At 40.4% G+C, this 21,205-nt stretch overlaps 1 protein-coding gene across 3 annotated transcripts in view; it reads left to right on the forward strand.

The window, feature by feature from the left end:
• The window catches only part of phkb (phosphorylase kinase, beta), a 106,123-nt gene that overhangs the window by 21,361 nt on the left and 63,557 nt on the right, over nucleotides 1-21,205 (forward strand). For all 3 annotated transcript variants that reach the window (XM_056387967.1, XM_056388054.1, XM_056388142.1), the window contains 6 exons: nucleotides 1,611-1,718; nucleotides 2,301-2,381; nucleotides 5,565-5,680; nucleotides 11,953-12,016; nucleotides 15,437-15,532; nucleotides 18,387-18,584. In XM_056387967.1, the coding sequence (XP_056243942.1) occupies nucleotides 1,611-1,718; nucleotides 2,301-2,381; nucleotides 5,565-5,680; nucleotides 11,953-12,016; nucleotides 15,437-15,532; nucleotides 18,387-18,584 (663 nt within the window). The remainder of the gene's footprint in view (nucleotides 1-1,610; nucleotides 1,719-2,300; nucleotides 2,382-5,564; nucleotides 5,681-11,952; nucleotides 12,017-15,436; nucleotides 15,533-18,386; nucleotides 18,585-21,205) is intronic.

Here is a 21,205-nt window from a genome sequence, read left to right on the forward strand (position 1 = left end):
AGAAACATAAACAGCAGCACCTATTGTTAGCTGCTGACAGAGGTAGCTCTCCTCCTCTCTATCTCCCCCTCAGTCACTCACTCACACACACTCACACGTGCATATTAGCCTCTGTGGGATGGCAGGAAATGGAGCAGTTTCAGTAAAAGTGGGACAGAGGGTCTCCACTATGACCTGAGCAGGCGAAAGAGAGAGAGAGAGAGAGAAACAGAGAGAGAGAGGGACAAAAAGGTGGGTAGAGAAAGTGTGCCAGAGGAAAGAAGGAGAAGAAAAAGGGGGAAGTCAAGACACAGGGAGCATGAGGGACAACAAAGAAAAAGGAGGGTGAATAATAGAAAGTACTGGGAGAGGAGAGGTAGAAGTGAGGAAAGAGGGGAAGGTGGGAGTTAAGAGAGAAAAATGGAGACAGCAGTTGGGGGGGCTCGATGATGGAGAGAGCAGTGAGAGCAGGTGGGGAGAAGAGAAACAAACGAGGTAAAAATGGGACAAAGGGCCAATTATTTATAACTGTGCGACAGTGTTTGGCGCCCTAGCCGTGATTTGGTGTGTAGTCGAGTTGATGCAGCAAACGCACACAAAGCCACCATCAAACCGCTGAACACAAAACAACTACTAACATGTTGTTGTTTTTATGTGTTTCTTTGCCCCACATCTGACCCTTATCTGCTTCGGAGCGGACTGTGTTGCGTTGTTTATCTGCCTGGGTTGTTGCGCAGAGGACTGACCTGTTGTCGACTGTTGCTGTTTATTCCATGTGGGAAACAACATATAATGTGCAGTGTGTGTCACTGGCGTGGATGGACTCATGCAGCCCTGAATTTCAAGGAGATGAACTGGTCCTTAATGTCTATACTGTCCTCCTAATGAGTAGTCTTTATTCAAAGCTACACAGACAGTTAGTTAACAGTTAAGTAAACCGTGTAAAGTCATCCAGTGAACACCATGCTTAACTTTTCTTCAATATTTAATGAAGAGCCACAATTTACTGTAGAACTGCAACAAGCACAGAATGAAAACACAATTCAGAATCTGATTTAACTATCATTAACATAACTATGTAAAAAATAAAAACAATGCTGAACAGGGCAAGACAAGTTACTGACAGATATGCAAATCTTTCCTTTCATGGGAAGCACTTGCTCTATGAGTGGACCTAATGCTGACGTTTTGCTTTGCAGTTATATTATATATAAGTTTGGCTGAAGCTGAAACAGTGAAAGTAGCTGAAGTTTCTCTTCAAATAGAAACAGAAAAAAATTTTGAGTCGGGGATGAGATTTAAGCGCCGGAAGAAGTTGAAGTAAAGTGATGAAAGGAGTTGTAGAGTGGAGTGCGTGAGGAGGAGGTGCCTCAGTATCACTGCACAGCCATTGAAGCATGACAGATTTACAGCAGAGATTATGATGCTTCATTACCATGCATTAACTAAATACACAACCTTTTCCGACAATGTTTTTTTAATGTGTTCTACTGTGGCATGCTGTGTCTTTGGTGAGGGAATGAATTGACGGTAAATGTCCTCTGCCTCTTCCTCTCTTTCTCTGCTCACTACCTACACCTGACCGCTCTCTTTCATCCTTTCCTCTTCGTCTATGTGTATCTCTGTACTAGGTGGAGCAGTTTAAACAGGATCCCAGCCCTTCCAAGTGTCTGCACTCCGTGTTCAATGTAGACACCGGTGACGAGGTTTACACCTACGGCGACTACCACCACCTGCAGGTCGGCCAGAGAGCAGAGACATGAAGAATGATGAAATATTAAAATTAAAATCACTTTTCACATACATGCATATACACAATATGCACGTCTCATTTCTTCTTCCCTCTTCTTGGCATGCATGTACAGGTTAAAAATGGACTTGTCCTCAGGGGTAGATGTGCATTATATTTGACACTAAACAAGCTATTATTCTGTCAATGGTCTGGATAGACGTCAATGTGGTGTGTAATGTGTGGATTGAGACTCCATATATAGTGAAGGGTGGCCAATACATCAAGGGAGGGAGAAAGAAAATCAAAATCAAACCACAAGGTAACTTGCCTGTGAAAAACTAAAAAATCCTCAAAGCACTTACTGTTTATCCATTTATTTCTTGGCCGTTATTTCTTCTCCATCAACTTTACCATGAAATAAAATGCATTATTGATGACAGCAGTTCAGTGCCAAATACCTAACAGCTAATATAAAACCTGTAGGAAATCAAAGACAGCTGTATTGACAAATATCACACAGTGTGCAAATGATAGTCATTTTCTTAATTGTATCTCGTCCACCCTCCTCTTCCCTCTGTCGCTGCTGCAGATCGATGCTGTTTCTCTGTTTCTGCTGTACCTGGTGGAGATGATCTGCTCTGGTCTGCAGATCATTTACAACACTGATGAGGTAAACAACACACTAAAATGACTGCCAAGGTGATCAATTCTGTGCACTAGGGATTTACAACCTGTCCTGTTTATTGGTCTGGTATTTTCTGACCAATTGACAAGCAGCAATCAGCCTCCATCTTAGCACAAATACATTTCCTAATGTAGAATATTGCTTCCTGTTCAGAATGCTGGTTTTCCCTCACTGTCAATATTGCTATATACGTATGTTTTACTGTATATGTGAATGAGATAAACTCCTGTAAAATAACCCCTGACATTATTTTTGAGTACTTTGAGGTCACTTTCAATTTCAGTCACGCTAGTGGCATGGCTGTAGGAATGGCAGTGTCTGTCTGTCAACCACTAGACTGAGATATCTCAACTATCGTATGGAATATTGTCTAAGTGGGGTGTATTGTAAATGGTAAATGGACTACACACACCGCTTTTCTAGTCTTCCCAAAGCACTTTACAATTCTTTCCACATTCACACATTCATTCACACATACATACAGCCGTCAGTGGCAGTTTGGGTTTCAGTATCTTGCCCAAGGACACTTTGACACGTGGACTGGAGGAGCTGGGTATCAAACTACTGACCTCTGATTAGTAGACGACCCGCTCTGCTTCCTGCCCCGTGAGTCAGTTTTTGAATCATACTGACTTAGGTGATCCATGACTTTTCATTTAGTGCCACCAGCAGGTCAAAATTTTAATTTGTCACCATGTATCACTGTTAAACTCTTTTTCTTTGTTCTAAGACAAATTGAAGACCTAATGAAATACACAGATATGAAATTATATGATGCTGCCTTCTGAGGATCCAACTCTGTGCTATAAAGTGAGACCCAGGGGTTTCTAAAGCCAGTTAGATGTGCCCTAAATCCCCCACAGATATCTGAGAGCCGACACAAATGCAGGATCAGGGGACAGTATCTCACTTTTATGGCCCAGCTCACATTTATATTTTTGCTAAGACGCTCCATTGACTTTCAACAGGGACACGTTTAGACGATTTCATTGTGGAGCTTAAATGTCCTCCTGGGAATCGAACCGATAACGTCTTATTTGGCAGCAAGCCAACTTATTCAGATTATTACTGAGGAGCTTCTTTGAGTGGAGTTTTAATGTATCTGTCTGCTGTCAATTGTTGTCTTCTTTATGTTTGGCTCTTAATAAAACAACAAGGAGACGTGGCTGTTAAGTTTACACACTGTGCTGTTTATTGTGTGGCCTTCAGGAGCAGTTGGAACCTCATTAATTCTGTTAGTTTTTACAGTCTCGCTCATTCACAGCTTTACTTACAGCCACAGAGTGGTGAAATTTGTTCTGTAAAGGAATCCAATTTTTTTTTTTTTACTAGATTGCTCTTATTTGAAAAAAGTAAGGACATGGCCAACATGGCACTCACTTTGCTTACTGAGCCACCCTCCAAATAACCTCTAATTTTTCTCCATTTCTTACTCCTGATTGCAAAGACACTGACAATGATACTTTTTTTATGAGGGCAGCCCTGTTTGTGCAGCAGCTTTAATTTGCATGTTTAAACAGTGCTTATTAGGTTGTGTAATTCAAACGGAAGAGGTCTGCCACCCCCCCCACACCCCCACCCCCCACCCCCAACCCATCCCTTTATTAACAAACATCACATTCACTGAGCAAAAGGACTTGTGATTTGTGTTCTCAGCTGAACGCTGTTTGAAATGCTTTTCATTTGGACTAATCACATTATTACAGCAGCATTTATTAGTTTGTTGTTCGCTGCCACTGCTTGTGAAGTCCATTGGCGTTTACTTGACTGAGCTGGAAGCTGCATTGCAGTATTTTTTTTTTTTCTTTCCAAAGCTGCTGCATGTCCTCTGAGAAGATGCACTATCGACCTCCTTCCAGATGCCATTTTCAGTTTCATGCAGCATGAAATGGAGCATCTCATTAGCTTGTGTGTATCTCAGTCTGTGTTTTTTTTTTTTTCACGTTATACAGGAGTATGCATTTTTTCACAGTCAGAGTGCTGCTGGCACACAAATGTAAAAGCAAAAAAAATGTTGTATGCTTCTGCAAATGTGCTCATGTGTGCAAACCTCGTCCAAAAAAAGCAAGTTGTGGCAGGGACGGTCGTCTAGCAGCAGGGAGACGGAGAGGCTCGTTTGGCCGGTGGGCAGTAACATTCATTAAGATACCATTAAGATACTAAAAAGTTCCCCTCGTTAATCACTCCACTCATAAAACCCCAAATAAGAGAGAAAGCAAACACCTTTCTCTCTCTTTCCCTGCCCTCCTTCACAGACTGGCCTATTTAAGTCCTTACACAGGTTCCTATCTGCTTCTCTCCATCTCTCTTTTTCCCTCTCTCTCATCTCTCTCTTTCTCTCTCCCCTGCTTTGTCATTTTAGATTAAATTTCCCATCAGTCAAGAACACACACACATGCACTGCTACTTTCAAGTCTTTTTAATGATTCAAGGCCTTTAAGTCATCACACATTTTATGTCTCTCCCTTTTAGTTTTTTCTTGATGTGCCTATTGATTTTGACATGTCTCTTGCAGAGTTTGTCGGCACAGTACGGTGCGAGTTAGATGATAGATATGAGAAACTCCCTAACTCTGCTAATCACGACTTAAAAATTATGAGGTCACTGGTTTTTTTTGGATGATTAAATGAAGGACCCTGCTGATGAGTTCTTGGAGTCTGTATTGAAAGGGGTGATATACTGAAAATGAAAATGCTGCTATAAATGGAAGTTTTGATATGCTTCCATTCAGTCTAAGTGACATGGCTGTGATACTATAGCTTCACATACTGCCACACTTTACTACTTAACTACACCATGTCTGTGCATGCAGGGGTTTGACCTTGAGGACTGATGAGGGATCAGCTTTCTTGTCCACTTTACTAACCTTTGTAATGACAGCGAGAGTTACACGCATGAACCCAGATCAATAATAAAGGTCATCCATTACTGTACACGCATGTGCAGTATGTGTGTGAGAGACTGTGAGTGTATTTGTAGCTGCAGCTTAAATTATGTACTGTGTGACTGTGATTGTGTGTGTCAGTGCGGAAACATGTTTGTTGCCTGGATCTATGAGTACCTTTGTACCTTTGCGTTTCTGCGTGTGTGTGTATCTACTTCGTTTGTATTGCACCCATTCCCAGTGGCCACGGCTTCTTGTGTTTGATGTGTGTTTTCTGTGTGCAGGTTTCCTTCATACAGAACCTGGTGTTCTGTGTGGAGAGAGCCTACAGGGTGCCTGACTACGGCATGTGGGAGCGCGGCAGCAAATACAACAACGGCAGCACTGAGCTTCATTCCAGGTCAGTCGATAGCTGCTCAGCAACATACAACAAAATGTGCTACAATAAATGTATATATTCTAATGAGTCTGACATTTACTGCCAAATGTTGATATCCAGTCTCCCTGAAGGAACACTTATTTCCCCTGTTAGTCACAAAGATGGAGATGGTGTATCTATAACATCCATAACACTTTACCAATGTTCTCTGTAATCACTGTTGCCAGCTTTATCAGCGTAGTTTACCGCTCACCAATCTATACCGATGCCTATAGATACATACACGGAGAGTTTGACTGAAATGAGATTTATTTTCTCATAGGTGCCGCTGGGAAACACGCTCTAAAAAATAAATAAAAAAAAGATTTGCAGGATATTTACTCAGAGCTTTATAGATTACACTGTCACAAGTTACCCTTATGCTGTAAATTTCGCTGGTGTGTGTTAGCCTTTCATGGATCCTGTTGCTCATGCCAGTGTAGAGTGTGAGTGTGTGATAACAGGGGAGTTTAAACTTTTTTCTCAAAACTGAACTGAAACAAACAATCAGGGCAAAGGCAACGAGAAAGGAGACGATTGCCAAATGTCTCTAACCTTACACAGCCAATGTGAATGTGTAGTGATGTAATAATATAATAGTCAGTTCAACTAGAAATGGACGTCAGGGAGAGATGGATAGAAGAGAGATGAATAAAGAGGAGGTTACAGAAGGTATGAAGGACCCAGGGATGGAGGCAGTGATAGCATTATTCCAGTGCATTCGGAAAGTGTTCAGATCCTTTCACTTTTTACATTTTCCTATGTCGCAGCCTTGTGCTAAAATCATTTTAATCGTTTTTTTTTTTTTCTGTCATATATCCATGCTCAGTTTTGGCAAATTTATTAAAAAGGAGAAACTGAACTATCACATTGACATAAGTATTCAGAGCCTTTACTCGGTACTTAGTTGAAGCACCTTTGGCAGTGATTGCAGCCTCGAGTCTTCTTGGGTATGATGCAATAAGCTTTGAACACCTGGATTTGGGGATTTTCTGCGTTCTTCTCTGCAGATCCTCTCAAGCTCTGTCAGGTTGTATGGGAACTGTTGGCAGCTGATTTCAGGTCTCTCCAGTGATGTTCGATTGGGTTCAAGTCAGGGCTCTGGCCAGGCCAGGCCCTAAGCCACTCCTGCAATGTCTGGGCTGTGTGCTTAGGGTCATTGTCCTGTTGGAAGGTAAACCTTAGGTCCAGTCTGAGGTCCTGAGCGCTCTGGACCAAGTTTTTACTAGAAATATGTCTGTACTTTGCTCCCTTCAACTTTCCCTCAACCCTGACCAGTCTCCCTGTCCCTGGCACTGAAAAACACCCCCACAGTATGATGCTGCCACCACCGTGTTTCACTGTTTCCTAAAGACATGATGCTTAGAAATGAGGCCAAAAAGTTCAATCTTGGTTTCATCAGATCTTGTTTCTCACAGTCTGTGAGTCCTTAAGGGGCTTTTTTTTGTTGCTAAACTCCAAGCAGCTTTCATATGTCTTTCAGTGAGGAGAGGCCACCCTGTTCTAAAGCCCAGATCAGTGGAGGGCTGCAGTTATGGTTGTCCTTTTGTGAGCAATCAGGTTCATGGTCGTCACCTCGTTTACAAAGGCCCTTCTCCCTCAGTCGCTCAGTTTGGCTGGGCAGCTCTAGAAATACTCCTGCTTATTCTATACCTCTTCCATTTAAGAATTATAGAGGCCACTGTGTTTAGGAACCTTCAGTGCAGCAGAAATGTTTTTGTATCCTTCCCATGATCTGTGCCTCGACACAATCCTGTATCTGAGCTCTGCAGGCAGGTCCTTCCACCTCATGGCTTGGTTTTAGCTGATATGCATTGTCAGCTGTGAGACCTTATATAGACAGGTGTGTGCCTTTCTAAATCATGTCTAGTCAGTTGAATTTACCACAGGTGGTCAGGTGTAGAAACATCTCAGAGATGAGCAAGAGAAATGAAGGCACCCGAGTTAAGTGTCATAGCAAAAGGTCTGTGTGGCAAACAAACTCTGCTTTCAATTTGATGTAAACCATACACATGGAAAGTTTCATGACTTGCACAGTTGTGAGGCTCAGAGCCTCCTCTCTTCTGATTGGCTGACCAACCTGTTGTTACTAGAGCTCCAGAGAGAAGCCTGAGAGAGGAGATGTAAAACTATATTGAGACGGTTTTGATTCTTAAAACCACAAGTATATCTTCTTATGGATAATAAAACTTGTAGAAATAAAATGTATAAGATATGGGACCTTGGGACCATAGACAAGCATATTTGATTTATTGTGTATTTCTTTGTTCAGGATATGTTTTTTTTTTTTTTTGGTCTGACTTGTTTTGTTTCCTACATTAATTAAACTCTTCTTTCTCGTTATGTACGTCCTGCTGTTGGTTTTCGAAGACTTACAAAGAAACATCTTTAATATATTTGCACCTTTCTAACATTGTATCTCATCAGTGTTAGTTTAAAAAACTGTAAATGTTGCCTCTTATCTTTCATCTTGCTCCTTCTTGGAAGGGTGAAATTAAAAACAGTGAGGAAAAATAATATCTCAAACCAAACTTCATCTGATAAAGTGTTTTTCTTATAATCTCTGTCAGTGAGGAAATAGCTTGTATTGAGTTAAAATGTAATGGATCAAGAGTGTGAACTGTTAACTGCTATAACAAGACGGATTTTGGGCCACATGTTAGAATCAGTACTATCCGTAGCCAGTGAACTCAGAGTGCAGTGAGTTTTTATGTGCTCTCGACTGATTTATCATCCAAGGTCGGCCCGGCCTCGCTCTCCTCCCTCAGAGTCTTGATAAAGATCCTCAAATTCTACCATTGCTTATCTGTGGGAAGAATGTTTTTCCTTTCTCCAACAATCCAAGGCTTTTGGCAACACCTTGCCAAAATATCCTCAAGAAAAGATAACAAATTCAGTGTTGTGAAGAAGCACTGTGTCTTCTGCTTCTTGTATTTCCTCCCCCCGTGGTCATGCTCCGGATTTCCACAATTAGTGAGCTAGCTTATACATGTAGTTGCGTAATACCAATTAAAATGCTGTATGCAAATAGTGAACTGTGGCAGGGACAGATTCAGAGTGGTTCCATGTAAACAAGATCTGTGTAAATGATCAAATTGAGCAGTCATTTCTACTCCCAGAGTGCCAATGGGCAGAAAAAGGCTCAGTGGAAATGAACAGGAAAGGATGTGTTCATTTTGGCAGAGCAGTCATTTGTCCATATCAAATCAAATGATTCATTTTATTTGCTTCTGCCTCATGTTTATCACCACACTCAGCCAAATGGCTAGACTGGAGCTGTTTTATTTAAAGTAGCATATCTAATCTCATGAGCGTCAGGCTATACTGAAATATCTCAAGTTGTAATGAGATACGTGCTATTTGATTATAAATTTAAAAACAGGACTGTGCGTGCACAAGTGTTCATGAATATTTCATTATAGAAGTTTTTTTTTTTTTTTTTTATATCACAACGGTACTTGTGTGAATGTGATGTAACATGTGATGTTATTATAATTATTATAATGTTACCATCCCTGCTATGTTGACTGCATATCATATCCAGATTACACTGGTTCAGATGGGTTTTGGTAATTTGATTACTAATTGATGAATCCCAATAATGACTTAGTTATTCATTTGCAAGATTTGGACAAAAGTAAAGTTTGAATTACGCCTTGTCAGAATCTAGTTTTAATACCTTGAAGCTGCTCTAAACAATATTTATGTTAACAATGGCCCTGTTCAGACCTGGTATTAACATCCGTCTCGGGTGATCCGATCACTAGGGTACAGCTCTAAGTTCAGGTGTGAAGGCACCCAAGACACTGAGGACATATTTGAGATCCAATCACTCAGACCACATTCAGAGGTGGTCTGAGTCCCGTGTCCACATTCTTTTAGCAGTGTGAATGCTAAAACGTGTCCTGGGCCACACTGAAGGACCACCTACTCTACTGACATATTCTGCCACAGTCTGATTAGTCCCACCACAGTTTAATAATGAACCAAAAATATTTCCTCTTTCAAATGGATAAAACCTTATTTCATTGTAGAGCTGTGAGCAGCGCGTGGATTCGCTCAACCCCTCCATGCCTCTCTCCCATCCTCTCTCTCGCTCTCTCACTCACAAACACACACACACTCACAGACACACACACACACACACACACACACACACACACACACATATACGAGCACATTGTCAACGGACCCGTCTGTCAGATTGGCTAAAAACAACAACGCATACGTGTTTATTTGCATCTATAGTGGGAAAGTGAGATCCAATCACAAGTGGTCACTTGAGACCCATGTGGAGATGCATTTTAAAGCCATGTGTGAGCTGACTACTGACTGGCTACTTGTGATACATGTCAGGTTTGAACATGGCCTATGTGTAATGTGAAATAAGTCTTTCATAGTGACAAACCCAAAAAGCTGTCACCCAACTGCAGTTCTCCTCAGCTTTAAAAAACATTTTATCATATTTGAGCTCATTGTTTTGATTTTACAGCCCACATCTTTATTCTATACCACTCTCCTCAACCTGATAAACCCACTGTTCACCACCTGCCCAGCACCAAACCACTGACACAGAATTAGTAAGCAGTTGGTGAAAACAGTAGAGCATATTAGTATTAGAGTTAATATCAAACTCACATTTAAAAAATTTTTGGGCTACTTTTGAGCAGTGGAAGCAAGTTATGAACACAAAATTGACATATATTCACCTTTTTAGTTGATATGCTGAGTATGTAAACATTTGCTTATTTACACATTCATTCGGAGTCTTATTTTAATGAATGCAGGGCCAGTGCACTCTTTCTTAGCTCAGATTTTACTAACTTCTGTGGGAAATATCTGGCCCTTTGCTAAATGCTCCACACACTAACTTGTGTACATTAGGGTTTTCAGAGCTATTTTGCTGACAGCAGTTGCCTGCTACAGCAGAAATTTGCGCAATGAGAGCTGCAATCAAGGAAACAAGGAAAACGGCGATCGAGGAAGGACGACACATGGCGGCTAAATTTCCATATCATATGTTATAGGGTGTACACACAGGAAAGTAAAACGTTCATTTTCAAATCAAGCGAGCAAAGCAGACGGCAGGTGGGTGACAATCGATGAAGTTTGTACAGCCGAAGGGAGCTGCAGTTTCACATGACAATTAGGTATGTTATTCACGTCCAGAGTCAGAGTTCATACACAATGCACCAAGGACAAGACGTTGTGTGGGGTTCGCCAGTAGGGGCCCAACACAGGTGTATGAAATATGAAGAAGCAGCTATTTACCCAGTAGGACCTCAACTGGTATATGAACTGCAGTATTGTATGTAAACACATTTACCAGTATATTGTTTAGCAGCCTACAGGTATGAGCTCATTGACTAACACTCTGCAGCAACATTTTCATCATGTGAATCGTTGTCTCCAACTGTCAGCTCAAACTGCTGCATCACGATGCTGTTTTGTTCCTGTTTTCTAGTATCACTTATTATGACTTCCGTTTCACCCCCACATACCAAGCATCATATCTCCCTTCTATCTCTGTGTGAGGTGCTGACAGCCTTGCCGACCGCTACCGGCCATTTTCATGTGTGTGTGTGTGTTCGTGTGTGTGTGTGTGTGTGTGTGTGTGTGTGTGTGTGTTTCTTTATACAGAGCTAGTTTCAGCAGAGCTCTTTTCCCGGCTGAATTAGTCAGCCACCCTCTGTACTTTAAGCATCAATTTGGGTTTCACTAATGATACTGAACGCATTTTGATATGTCAGCGGATTTACTGCCAGTCATCATCGAGTTCCCTGCAATTTTTATATATTTTTTTTGCCTCCCTGCCTTTCTTTTTCTAGGGAAATCTTGGCAGGGCAGAAAGGGAAACAAAATGACAGCGAAATTGATTCACATTTAGTCTGCATTGCAATCACAGTAGCCAGCCAGTGTGAAATTCAGTATAGGTTTTTTTTTTTTTTTTTTAAGAGATCCATTATCTACAGTAGACCACAATCTCAGGAGCCTTCAGCTTGATTGAATTCTGACAGATAGCCATTTAAGATTCATGTGTGATTCTGAGTGCTTTTTTAAGTTTTTTGGCTTCTGACAATTGAAAGACACTCAGCTACGGTTTGAATCGCTGCCTCCATCACGACACCACATTTGTTGTCACTCCTATGAGATACAAGATTTTTTTTTTTTTTCTTTTTACATCTGCCCCGTTGTGCATCAATGTAAGTGAAATCTGCTTAGTGTGTGTTATGTAATTTTTCTTGTCTCTGCAGCTCTGTGGGCCTGGCTAAAGCTGCTTTGGAGGCCATCAACGGATTCAACCTGTTTGGAAACCAGGTATTTGAATGATTCGCCCACTCCTTTCACATTTTCCCCTTCCTCAGTCATACGAGTCCCATGACACACTTGTATTTGTCTCTTGTTTAATCGTGTCACATGACGCAAGATCATATTATAGGTAAACGGTCTAATTTCTTATTCAAATCTGCAGAGGCCCATTACAGCTCCATACATCAACGAGATATGTTTCACGTGTGTGGCGCATGAGCCCTCGGTAGCTAAATTTATGGGATTGCATGTCTGTTTTAACAAGCAGACATCATCAGCAAAGTTAGTGCTGCTGTCATCGATGCAAGGCTGTTTGTCCACGAGGACATTTGACCATCAGCAGATTCATTTAGCTTGTTTGTGTTTGGCTCAGCAAATCGTTTGTGTTTCTGCAGACTTTGATCGATGGCCACGGTTGATGTTTGTTCCCGGTTTCCCTCCGAATGTCCCAGTCTGCTTTTTATCCATTAGTTGATGCGTGTCTTTTTTTCTTGCTTCTGTGGATGAGAGGAAAAAACAGGGACATTCATTACACCTGCTAATGGATTGGAAAATGAAGCCTTCCAAGCTTCCTCTCTTATTATCTTTTTCCTCCTCTTTTCTCCACTTGGGTGTTAGCCAGTGATGGCTCCTCCAGCCATCTAATGCATCCGAACTTGGAGTGTTACTCTGATCATCGTATGAGGCTGTGAGGACGAGTGTATGTTAAAGTTGCTGTTTGTGTCTCTCCTCTGATCGGCTGCAAAATGTGGGATTTAACTGGGCCTGGGATAGATTTTGTCTACGAGCTCAGCTTGTTGAAAGAATAAATGTATAAGCCTATAGGTGGCTGCTTTATGATCCATGCTGTGTGAGGCTGCTGTAAGTGTGAGTGTGTATGTCTCATCCAGTTTCCTGTCCCTCTGTGGGAATGGAAGTGCTACAAGCCATTCAGTTGCTTGTAAATGATCTCTATCAATCTTGATTTCCCAGCTGATTCTCATCCTTCCAACACCGAATGTAACCCCCCTCCCCACCCACCCAACCCCTTTAACTGGAACACTCACTACATTCTGAACTCTGCAGTCACATTTTACACCGGCTGCAGACTCTTGTGGGTGTGTGTCACAGTTAGCCTTTGTCCTAGATGAATGGTACACGCAGCCTTCGGTTTGGTGAAGTCTTGATTTTTCCATGATCCCCCCCAAGTCACACAACGGATGCAAAGATAGCAGCTTTGTGGTGTGACAAATTGAACTGGGTGGATAAAATTGATCTGGCCAAGAGGAGGATCCTTCAACTTTAAAGCCAGTCATTAAATTCAGAGAGCTGTGTACACAGGGCTGGACAATCAAATCCTAACCGGTTCCACTTTTTATCTGGGGATTGTCACCTAATTCACACCCAGTCAAGATCAGGGATGTAGTAGAGCGGACATAACCCTAACTCAATCCAGCTATTTATATATATATATATATATATATATATTATATATATATATATATATATATATAGATGTTTTTCTTTTTCAGAATAGTGATTACTTTTCTTTTGAATTCATGACTCTTTGAATTTCATTCATGCGTATCATTACATAGAAACTGGTGTCAAGTTGATGTACTATGTATCATTATAGGGTCTTTGAAAGGAGTATTATACGATTTACACTCTTTCAGCCTTTATTAGGAGGCCAGAATAATAGCAGTGACATTGATGGCTTTCTGGCATAGTTTAGGGTGGCCTGCAATTGACTCATTTCATAGAGTCACATTTTCATAATAGAGGGCCAAGGCTAAGTCCCTAGAGTAGGTGGAAGGGGTAAATTGGGTAAATGGGGCAAAAAGGAGAAGTAGAATGCATACTTTAAAATATTTCTGACTTCTGTTTTATTTTGGAAGTTGTTTGCTTTAGTTATCAGAGACTGCAGGTCATATTATTCTAATCCTATGACAATTACATTTAATCCTTTCATGCTTTTCTCTACCAATCGGTTGAGACATTTTGAGTTTTGACGTCTTGCATCTTTCTTAGCATCTCTTCTATGAAGTTGAAGTATTTGTCCCCAGAGTGCACTTCAGTTTTCTGATTCTTTTCAGGTGGCTTCCTTCCAGGCACGACTCTTGGTCTGCGGCCTGTGGAGTTTTCAAAAGCAATCTGAATCTTTTTTTATGCTTTTTAGTCTCAGAAGCCTCACTGAACAGAATATAAATGCCTATAAGACAAAATGTTTTACAAACATGCTCAATCAGTCAGACTCATTTAAGCACAACTACAGCTGTGAGCACCACTGTGGTGGGAGAGGTTGTTCCCAGATTGAAGTGAACCAGAAACTCTGTTTTCTCATGTGAAAAAATTGACGAAAACCACAAGAAGAGAATTAATCTAGATCTAGACGTACAAAGACTTTACCACAGATTATACTGCATATGTGTTTGATACTTTTTTATGTCCATTTTTTATTTGTGTTATTAATTGATTGTGATCAATTTCATGCCACATTCCATTAAAATGCCTCATTATTTTACATCAATGGGAGCAAATTAAATTGCACTTTTACCATAAACGAACATCTTAACCATTTGTCAGAGGTTCATGTGCGTGTACTGCTAATTATAAAAATTAATTTCATTAAAAATAAACTTTTAGCCCACTTAATGAAACCACAGTCTAAAGAGCACAGATCCAAGGCAGCACCACTCTGCAGCTCTAACACCAGGAGAGGTTTCCCTGAGAGGGTCATTTCACTGACATGTCACACAGCTGCCTACATTGGTGGCCAGTAATCCACTGCACTATGCAAATTGCCACCAGAAAGATTGCTGATTTGACTAAAAGCCCTGGCTGGACCGGTTTTTGGAGGAAAAAATAGACTCGGGCAATATTCATACATAATGCATCTGACTTACATTAGAAACTGCTTAGCAGGTTGCAGGAGTGACTCAGTTGGTTTTATGTAAGCACTGCCGACGGATGAAGTGGACTGGACCTGCTTTTTAGAACCAGAAAAGGTTTGGTCACTGGCTTTACTAAGTAAAAGCATAAACTGCCCCTCTTTCTCTCCCAGAGGTGTTTAAGTGCACTGGACAGACAGGCTGCATTGTAGCAGCAGCGCTTTGTTTTTGCACATAGGGACTTTTCAAATGATAGAATGACTCTTAACTCCCTCCTGTTCAAGCCCTCCCACTCTGTGCTTCAAAAACATATGCAACCCAAAAATATCAGCCTGGTTTTACAGTGAAAGTGTGTTTTGATGTGCGGAGGTGTGATGGTGGGAGCTTTAAAGTGGACTTTAAGCCATTTTACTGTCTGTTTTCTCTCATAAATGTAGGAGGACTTGTATTGCAGCATTGTGCATTTTTGTGGGTGTGCACATGTTGTTGTTGTACCTGTGAACGGTGAAGAGTTCAGCTGTGTCTGGGATGATGTCTCTGTATCTGTTTTGCTCTGCAGGGATGTTCGTGGTCGGTGATATTTGTGGATCTGGACGCCCACAACAGGAACAGACAAACCCTCTGCTCCCTGCTGCCCCGAGAGTCTCGCTCCCATGTGAGTCCATCCATCTATCTGTGCGCTTACTAAAATTACCCTATGAATGACAGTCCCTCTAAAAATATTTCTAGCCACACTAGTGGCAATGATTGGTTGAACAAATCTGTACTAATGTAAAATCTACAGCAGTGATTTTTAAAATGGGGTCCAGGGACCCCTCAGGGTCTTTGAGGTGGTTCTTGGGAGTCCCTGCAAGAAGGAGAATAATTTATCACTGTAATTCCACCCATAAGTAACTAAATGGCAGAATGTATGACTATTTTGGTCATGGGTTTCAAACACTTTCTGTAATAAAGATCTAAATGCAAAAATCATATCAGATGGGGGACGTTGGGACAAAATCTTATCAAGTGGGGGTCCGGTGTCTAATTTGTGTCAGTGAAGGGGTCCTTGATGTGAAAAAGTTTGAGAGCCGTTGATCTACAGGAGATGAATTCACAAGCTGAGTAAAAACGAATGCATTCTTACATCTTTTTTTAGCCGTGCTACTGCAGTGGCCTTAGGGATGACAGTGTCAATTGGTCCATCACTTTGGTCAAGACTAAAATATCTCGACATCTATTGCCATAACATTTTTCATAACATTTATGGTCACCACTCTTCTGACTTTTCCTGTAGCATCACCAACAGAGATTTTTATGTTTTATTAAATAGATAAATTTTTTTCAGGCATTCATAGTTCCCAGAGGATGAATCCTACAGACTCTGTTGATCCTCTGACTCTTTATCTACTGCCAACATTTGTGGTTTTAAGGGAAATCTCAACAGCTGTTGGATAGATTGTCATGATATTATGTACAGACAGTCTTTTCCTCTGAGGATGAATCGTAACAACTTCGTTGATTCCTCTAAAGACATCATCAGATTGAAAAAGATCTAATACCTGCTAAACTAATGATATTCCCATTAGCTGTACTTCGTGTTTAATGCTAATTTGTAAATGTTAGCAAGCTGTCATATTTCTCTAAGATGATGGACATGGTAAATATTATACCTGCTAAACATCAGGTATTCAGCATTGTTATTGTGCACATGTCAAAATGTTGCTGTGCTTATATTTACAACCTCACAGAGCTACTAGCATGGCTGTAGATGCTTTGTCTTGTTTTAAAATGTGAAAATCTTTCTTTTTCCATTTTATTTTACTTCTACTTGTAAAAAAAAAAAATCAATATTAAATGCAGTCAGTCATTTATTATATCAGAGTAGAAGAAAGTTTTTAAAATTACATAAAAATATTTCTTAATTTTAAGCTCAGAGCTGATAAGCTGATCTCCGGTTGATTGTAGAAAAATGTCCTCCATTGCACATGTTGTTGCAACCTGCTCCCTTTCTTTTTTTTCCCTTTTTTTCCCCCTTCTTTTTAACTCTGATGAGCACCTGTGTCCATAATCTCTCCCAATCAAAGACTGAAATAGAAGCCTGCCACAAATATGCCAAAGTCTTAAAAGGTTAATTGCACTCATCAAACAAACCCAGCACTTAACGTCAATATGGGAGTGAATATCTGTACTTCAACAATGCATTTCCCTCACGGCGTAGTCATTACACTGCCCATACCTGTGCTATTGTTGGCTCAGCGTTGAGAGGAAGTGGGAAAAGTGAGAGGTGGCTGCAGAGCTAGAGGGAGGTAAATCTGAAAAAGGCAGGGGTGAGAAAAAGTAGTGGAATGAAGAGAGCAAAAATCATTCCCTTCACTCCACCGCTTGCAAACACTTAAATGATCACATCTCGCTCCCTCTCACTCTCTGTGTGCTGAATGTTTCAGGCAGAATAGCCGCCATCAGCGTGTGGGGAAATGGGTCCAATTAGATGACCAGAGTGGCATTATAGCCGTAGAGATTGACGTTAAAAAGCTGGAAGGAATGAGTGCAGTAATGAGTGAGAGACCAACACACTGCAGGATGATGTGAAGATAACCAAATTATCAGTCCAATATCTGTGGCTCTTAAGCTCTGCCAAAAGATTGGAACACAACATTCATTTCTGGACCAATTCAGTACCTGCACCGAATGCAAGCTGATATCCCATCCCAGCCGCAGCTGCCGAGGGTGTTAACACGTAGATTGGGGTTGTAACAAGAAGTGGAAGAATAAGGATCAGAATGGGCAGCAGCAGTCGGCTCTTCTGTTAACTTTAGAGATCTGTGCAAATAAAAAAAAAAAAGATCATAGTACAGCACATGACAGTGGCATCAAACATTTACGCTGAAATCTGGTCCTTTAGCTGCCTCATGACTGTCCATGTCAAAAAAGCAGCACCTAAACAGCAGAGCCCACACAGACTATGGAAAGCAACTCTTTTATTATTGGAAGCTCTGCTGTCTATTAATAAACCATAAATAGCTGTTTGCAGTGAAGCTGGGGCTTAATAGCTTTCATTTCCATTGCTTAATAGAGTAAAACAAACAAAAATGAGAGTATTAGATGCCTGGTCATAATGGTGTGTCAGGCCTAATCAGAATATTCATTCCTAACGATTGCTCCAACTGAAATTTGATCACAGTCCTTGATTTTAAATAAGGCAGCTGTAGAGCTTTCACTCTTAAGCTACAAGCCGACATCTATACTTGTCTAGTATATGATCCTGTAGAACATAAAGATCTATCTGCTAGATTAGCATAGCTCCACACAGTTTAGGCTTATGATGCATGACTATCAGTGACTTTGGTTAGGATTTAAATTTATTCCTTAATTATATGGATAAATATCATGTCTTTGGTGAATAGTATTGTTATGTTTAAGTTTATTTATTGTCATTTAAATTTCTTTTCTTGTCATATGATGTAAAAAATAAAGATAAATCATGGTGGGACAGTGTTTCATGTCAGTAAAAAACATTGTCTCTGCAGAACACAGATGCAGCCTTGCTTCCAACCATCAGCTATCCTGCCTTTGCGGTGGACGACGATGCTCTGTACAGTCAGACACTGGACAAGATAGTTCGCAAGCTGCGGGGCAAATACGGCTTCAAACGTTTCCTCCGTGACGGCTACCGCACCACTAATGAAGACAAGGAACGCCGCTACTACAAACCTGCTGAAATGAAGGTAGGTGCTGATGGGACACCTGAGGGATGTATTTCTTTCTGTTTATCTGTGTTTTATTCCGCTGATCTTTTTCTCTGTCGCTCTTGTAATTTTTATGTGTAAATGTTCTCTTGGGGAATCCCACTAAAGGAAGCAGTCACTCTTACCATTACAGAGAATAACCTGTTAGAGAGGTTTGAGCAAAACCAACTTTGAAGACAGGTGATTACAATATTATGGTCCACTGTAACAAAAGCTTCAGTTTCAGGTCATGGACACTTAAAAACAAGTAAAACACTGCACAGCATAACAGCAGCGATTTTGGAAAACAGATTTGTCTCCACAATGGTCTCATTGTTTGCAGTTTTACTGAGATTCCAAGTTAAGTTTAGATTTAAAGAACAACACAAAGTTTAAAAGTGTACCTGGAGTTTATTTCAGGCAACCACAAGCCAAGGAAAGGAAATGCATAAAACCTAAAAAGAGTTCAACTTGATAGTGCTTGAGTGTGACATTTGAAAAGTTTTTTTCTGAATAAGCCTGGCCCAGGCATAAGCCTGAAAAGGTATTATCCTTTTATGATAATGCTAACAGATCTGCCTATGACTTAGCCTCTCCCATTTCAAGTGTTTTAATCCTCCAGGTATTTCACCGTGAATATTAGTGCATGTGTGTGTGTGTGAGTCCCTGTCAGTGTGTGTGCTTGCATATATATATGTATGCAAACGGCCGTGCATTCATTGTCCTTTTCTGAATCCCCTGTGATCCTGGCGAAATGACAGCGCATTTACTTTAGAATGAGCTCAGTGAGCAAACGATGAGTGAATCAGAGGCTTGACTCTTAATGCTAAACAAATCATTGCATTAGCTGCAGAACTAACCTCCTAGAATTAATGAGCTCAGAGAAGCAGATGAAGGGATCAGCAGAGATCTAAAAGCACCAAGTCAGAGGCAAGTGGAACTTCTGTTCGGTCAAGAGGATGTTTCACCTCTAATACAGGAAGTCTCATCAGCCCAACTCAATGTTGGGTCATCACACCTCGACGTTTGAGGTCACCTGACTCTCATGTTAGTCATGTGAACCTTGTTTCCAGCAGCAACAGACAGCTTTTTCCTTTTTTCTGTACACTACCTGACCAGCACCAAAACAGGTGACCAGTTTTTCCAGGTTTGGTGGTTTTCAACATTATCAGGCTACATTTTGGGCAGTTCAGTCATCAAAACAGCTACCAAATCACCCGCTTCTCCTTTCTAAGAAATATGATTGAGACCGACAGGGCACTCGGTTCCGTGGACTCGGCTCAAAGTGCCTTCAGAAAGTTTTCAGACGCCTTCACTTTTTGCACACTTTATCATGTTGTAGATTTAATTGTACATGGATAGAACTGCCATTTGTGCCTGTCAGTCTCCACTCAATTACCTGTAATAACAAAGTGAGTCGATTTGTGGCAATTTTACCCATTTTAAATTAAATACAGCACAATGAAGTCTGCAAAAAGTGAAAGGGTCTGAATACTTTCTGAAGCACCTGTATCTGATAACTGATGGCCAATGAAATTTCATTTCACTTTTTTACCACTAGCAATTATTATATGAACTAAGTTTTATTTCCCGTTTAAATTATAATTCAGGAAAAGCTCTGTGATAAAAAATATGGAAAGGTTTACATCTGTTCATATAAAGCTTTGATTGTTTAATGTGACATTATTGAAAAGGCTTGGTAGAGACAGTTTCTCATTTTATCCATGGTTTTGGGTTTTGCGTATTTATATTGATAAAACAGAAGACGGTGTTTTGATTGGAGGCTTGATTTAGTTTTTTCCACTTGTACTTAGCTATGCAAAATAATACAGAGGCTCTGAGGCTCCTTGCCAGCATCCTAGCAGCCAGATCAGGATTTGTTGGAGACTTTGGTACATTTACCAAGTGGCCAGAAACAAGAAACAAACAATTTATTCTGGTCATTATATGTAAAAAGGCAACCCCTTTTGCTAACATGTTCACCATGTTAACTTTGTGATGTTTTGTGTTTACTGCTTGTAATGTGGCCAAAGATCAACAATGCAGGTTTAACTTACACTATAATATTTGTGTTATTATATATATTATATTATTTATATATATATATATATATATATATATATATTATTATTATTATATATAAATATATATAGTAAGAATATCTATATTTTGATCATCTTTAAATCTTAATATAATAATAATAATCCTAAAAATAATTGCACTAGGTGACATTTTCTTCAAGGAGATTCTCCTTTACAAAGAAAATACTGCTAATTAATTTACAAAAGACATGTCTTTAAATATATATGTTGTTAGAATAGCTGTGCACATAGAATATAGTTCCTCTGTGATTTGAAGGCATTGTTGGTGGCTGACCTGCTTTTTTAATGTACTTTAGCAGGATCTGACAGATTGCTGCTCACGGCTCTCACGGCTGCGATGCGGCTGTGAAAAATGTTCAAAACAATATCCCTTTTACAAAATTAGATTGCTTCTGGCTTTTCTTTTATCTCTACGAGAAAGGTGGAGCTGAAATGTTGGTGGTGAAAACAAACCAAAAACACACAAAAAAAGTGCATTGTGGTGGAAGTGCTTGCTTGTGTCACAAAAGGGCAGTTGTG

Source organism: Seriola aureovittata, chromosome 1 (assembly GCF_021018895.1).
Source record: "Seriola aureovittata isolate HTS-2021-v1 ecotype China chromosome 1, ASM2101889v1, whole genome shotgun sequence".
Taxonomy (NCBI): domain Eukaryota; kingdom Metazoa; phylum Chordata; class Actinopteri; order Carangiformes; family Carangidae; genus Seriola; species Seriola aureovittata.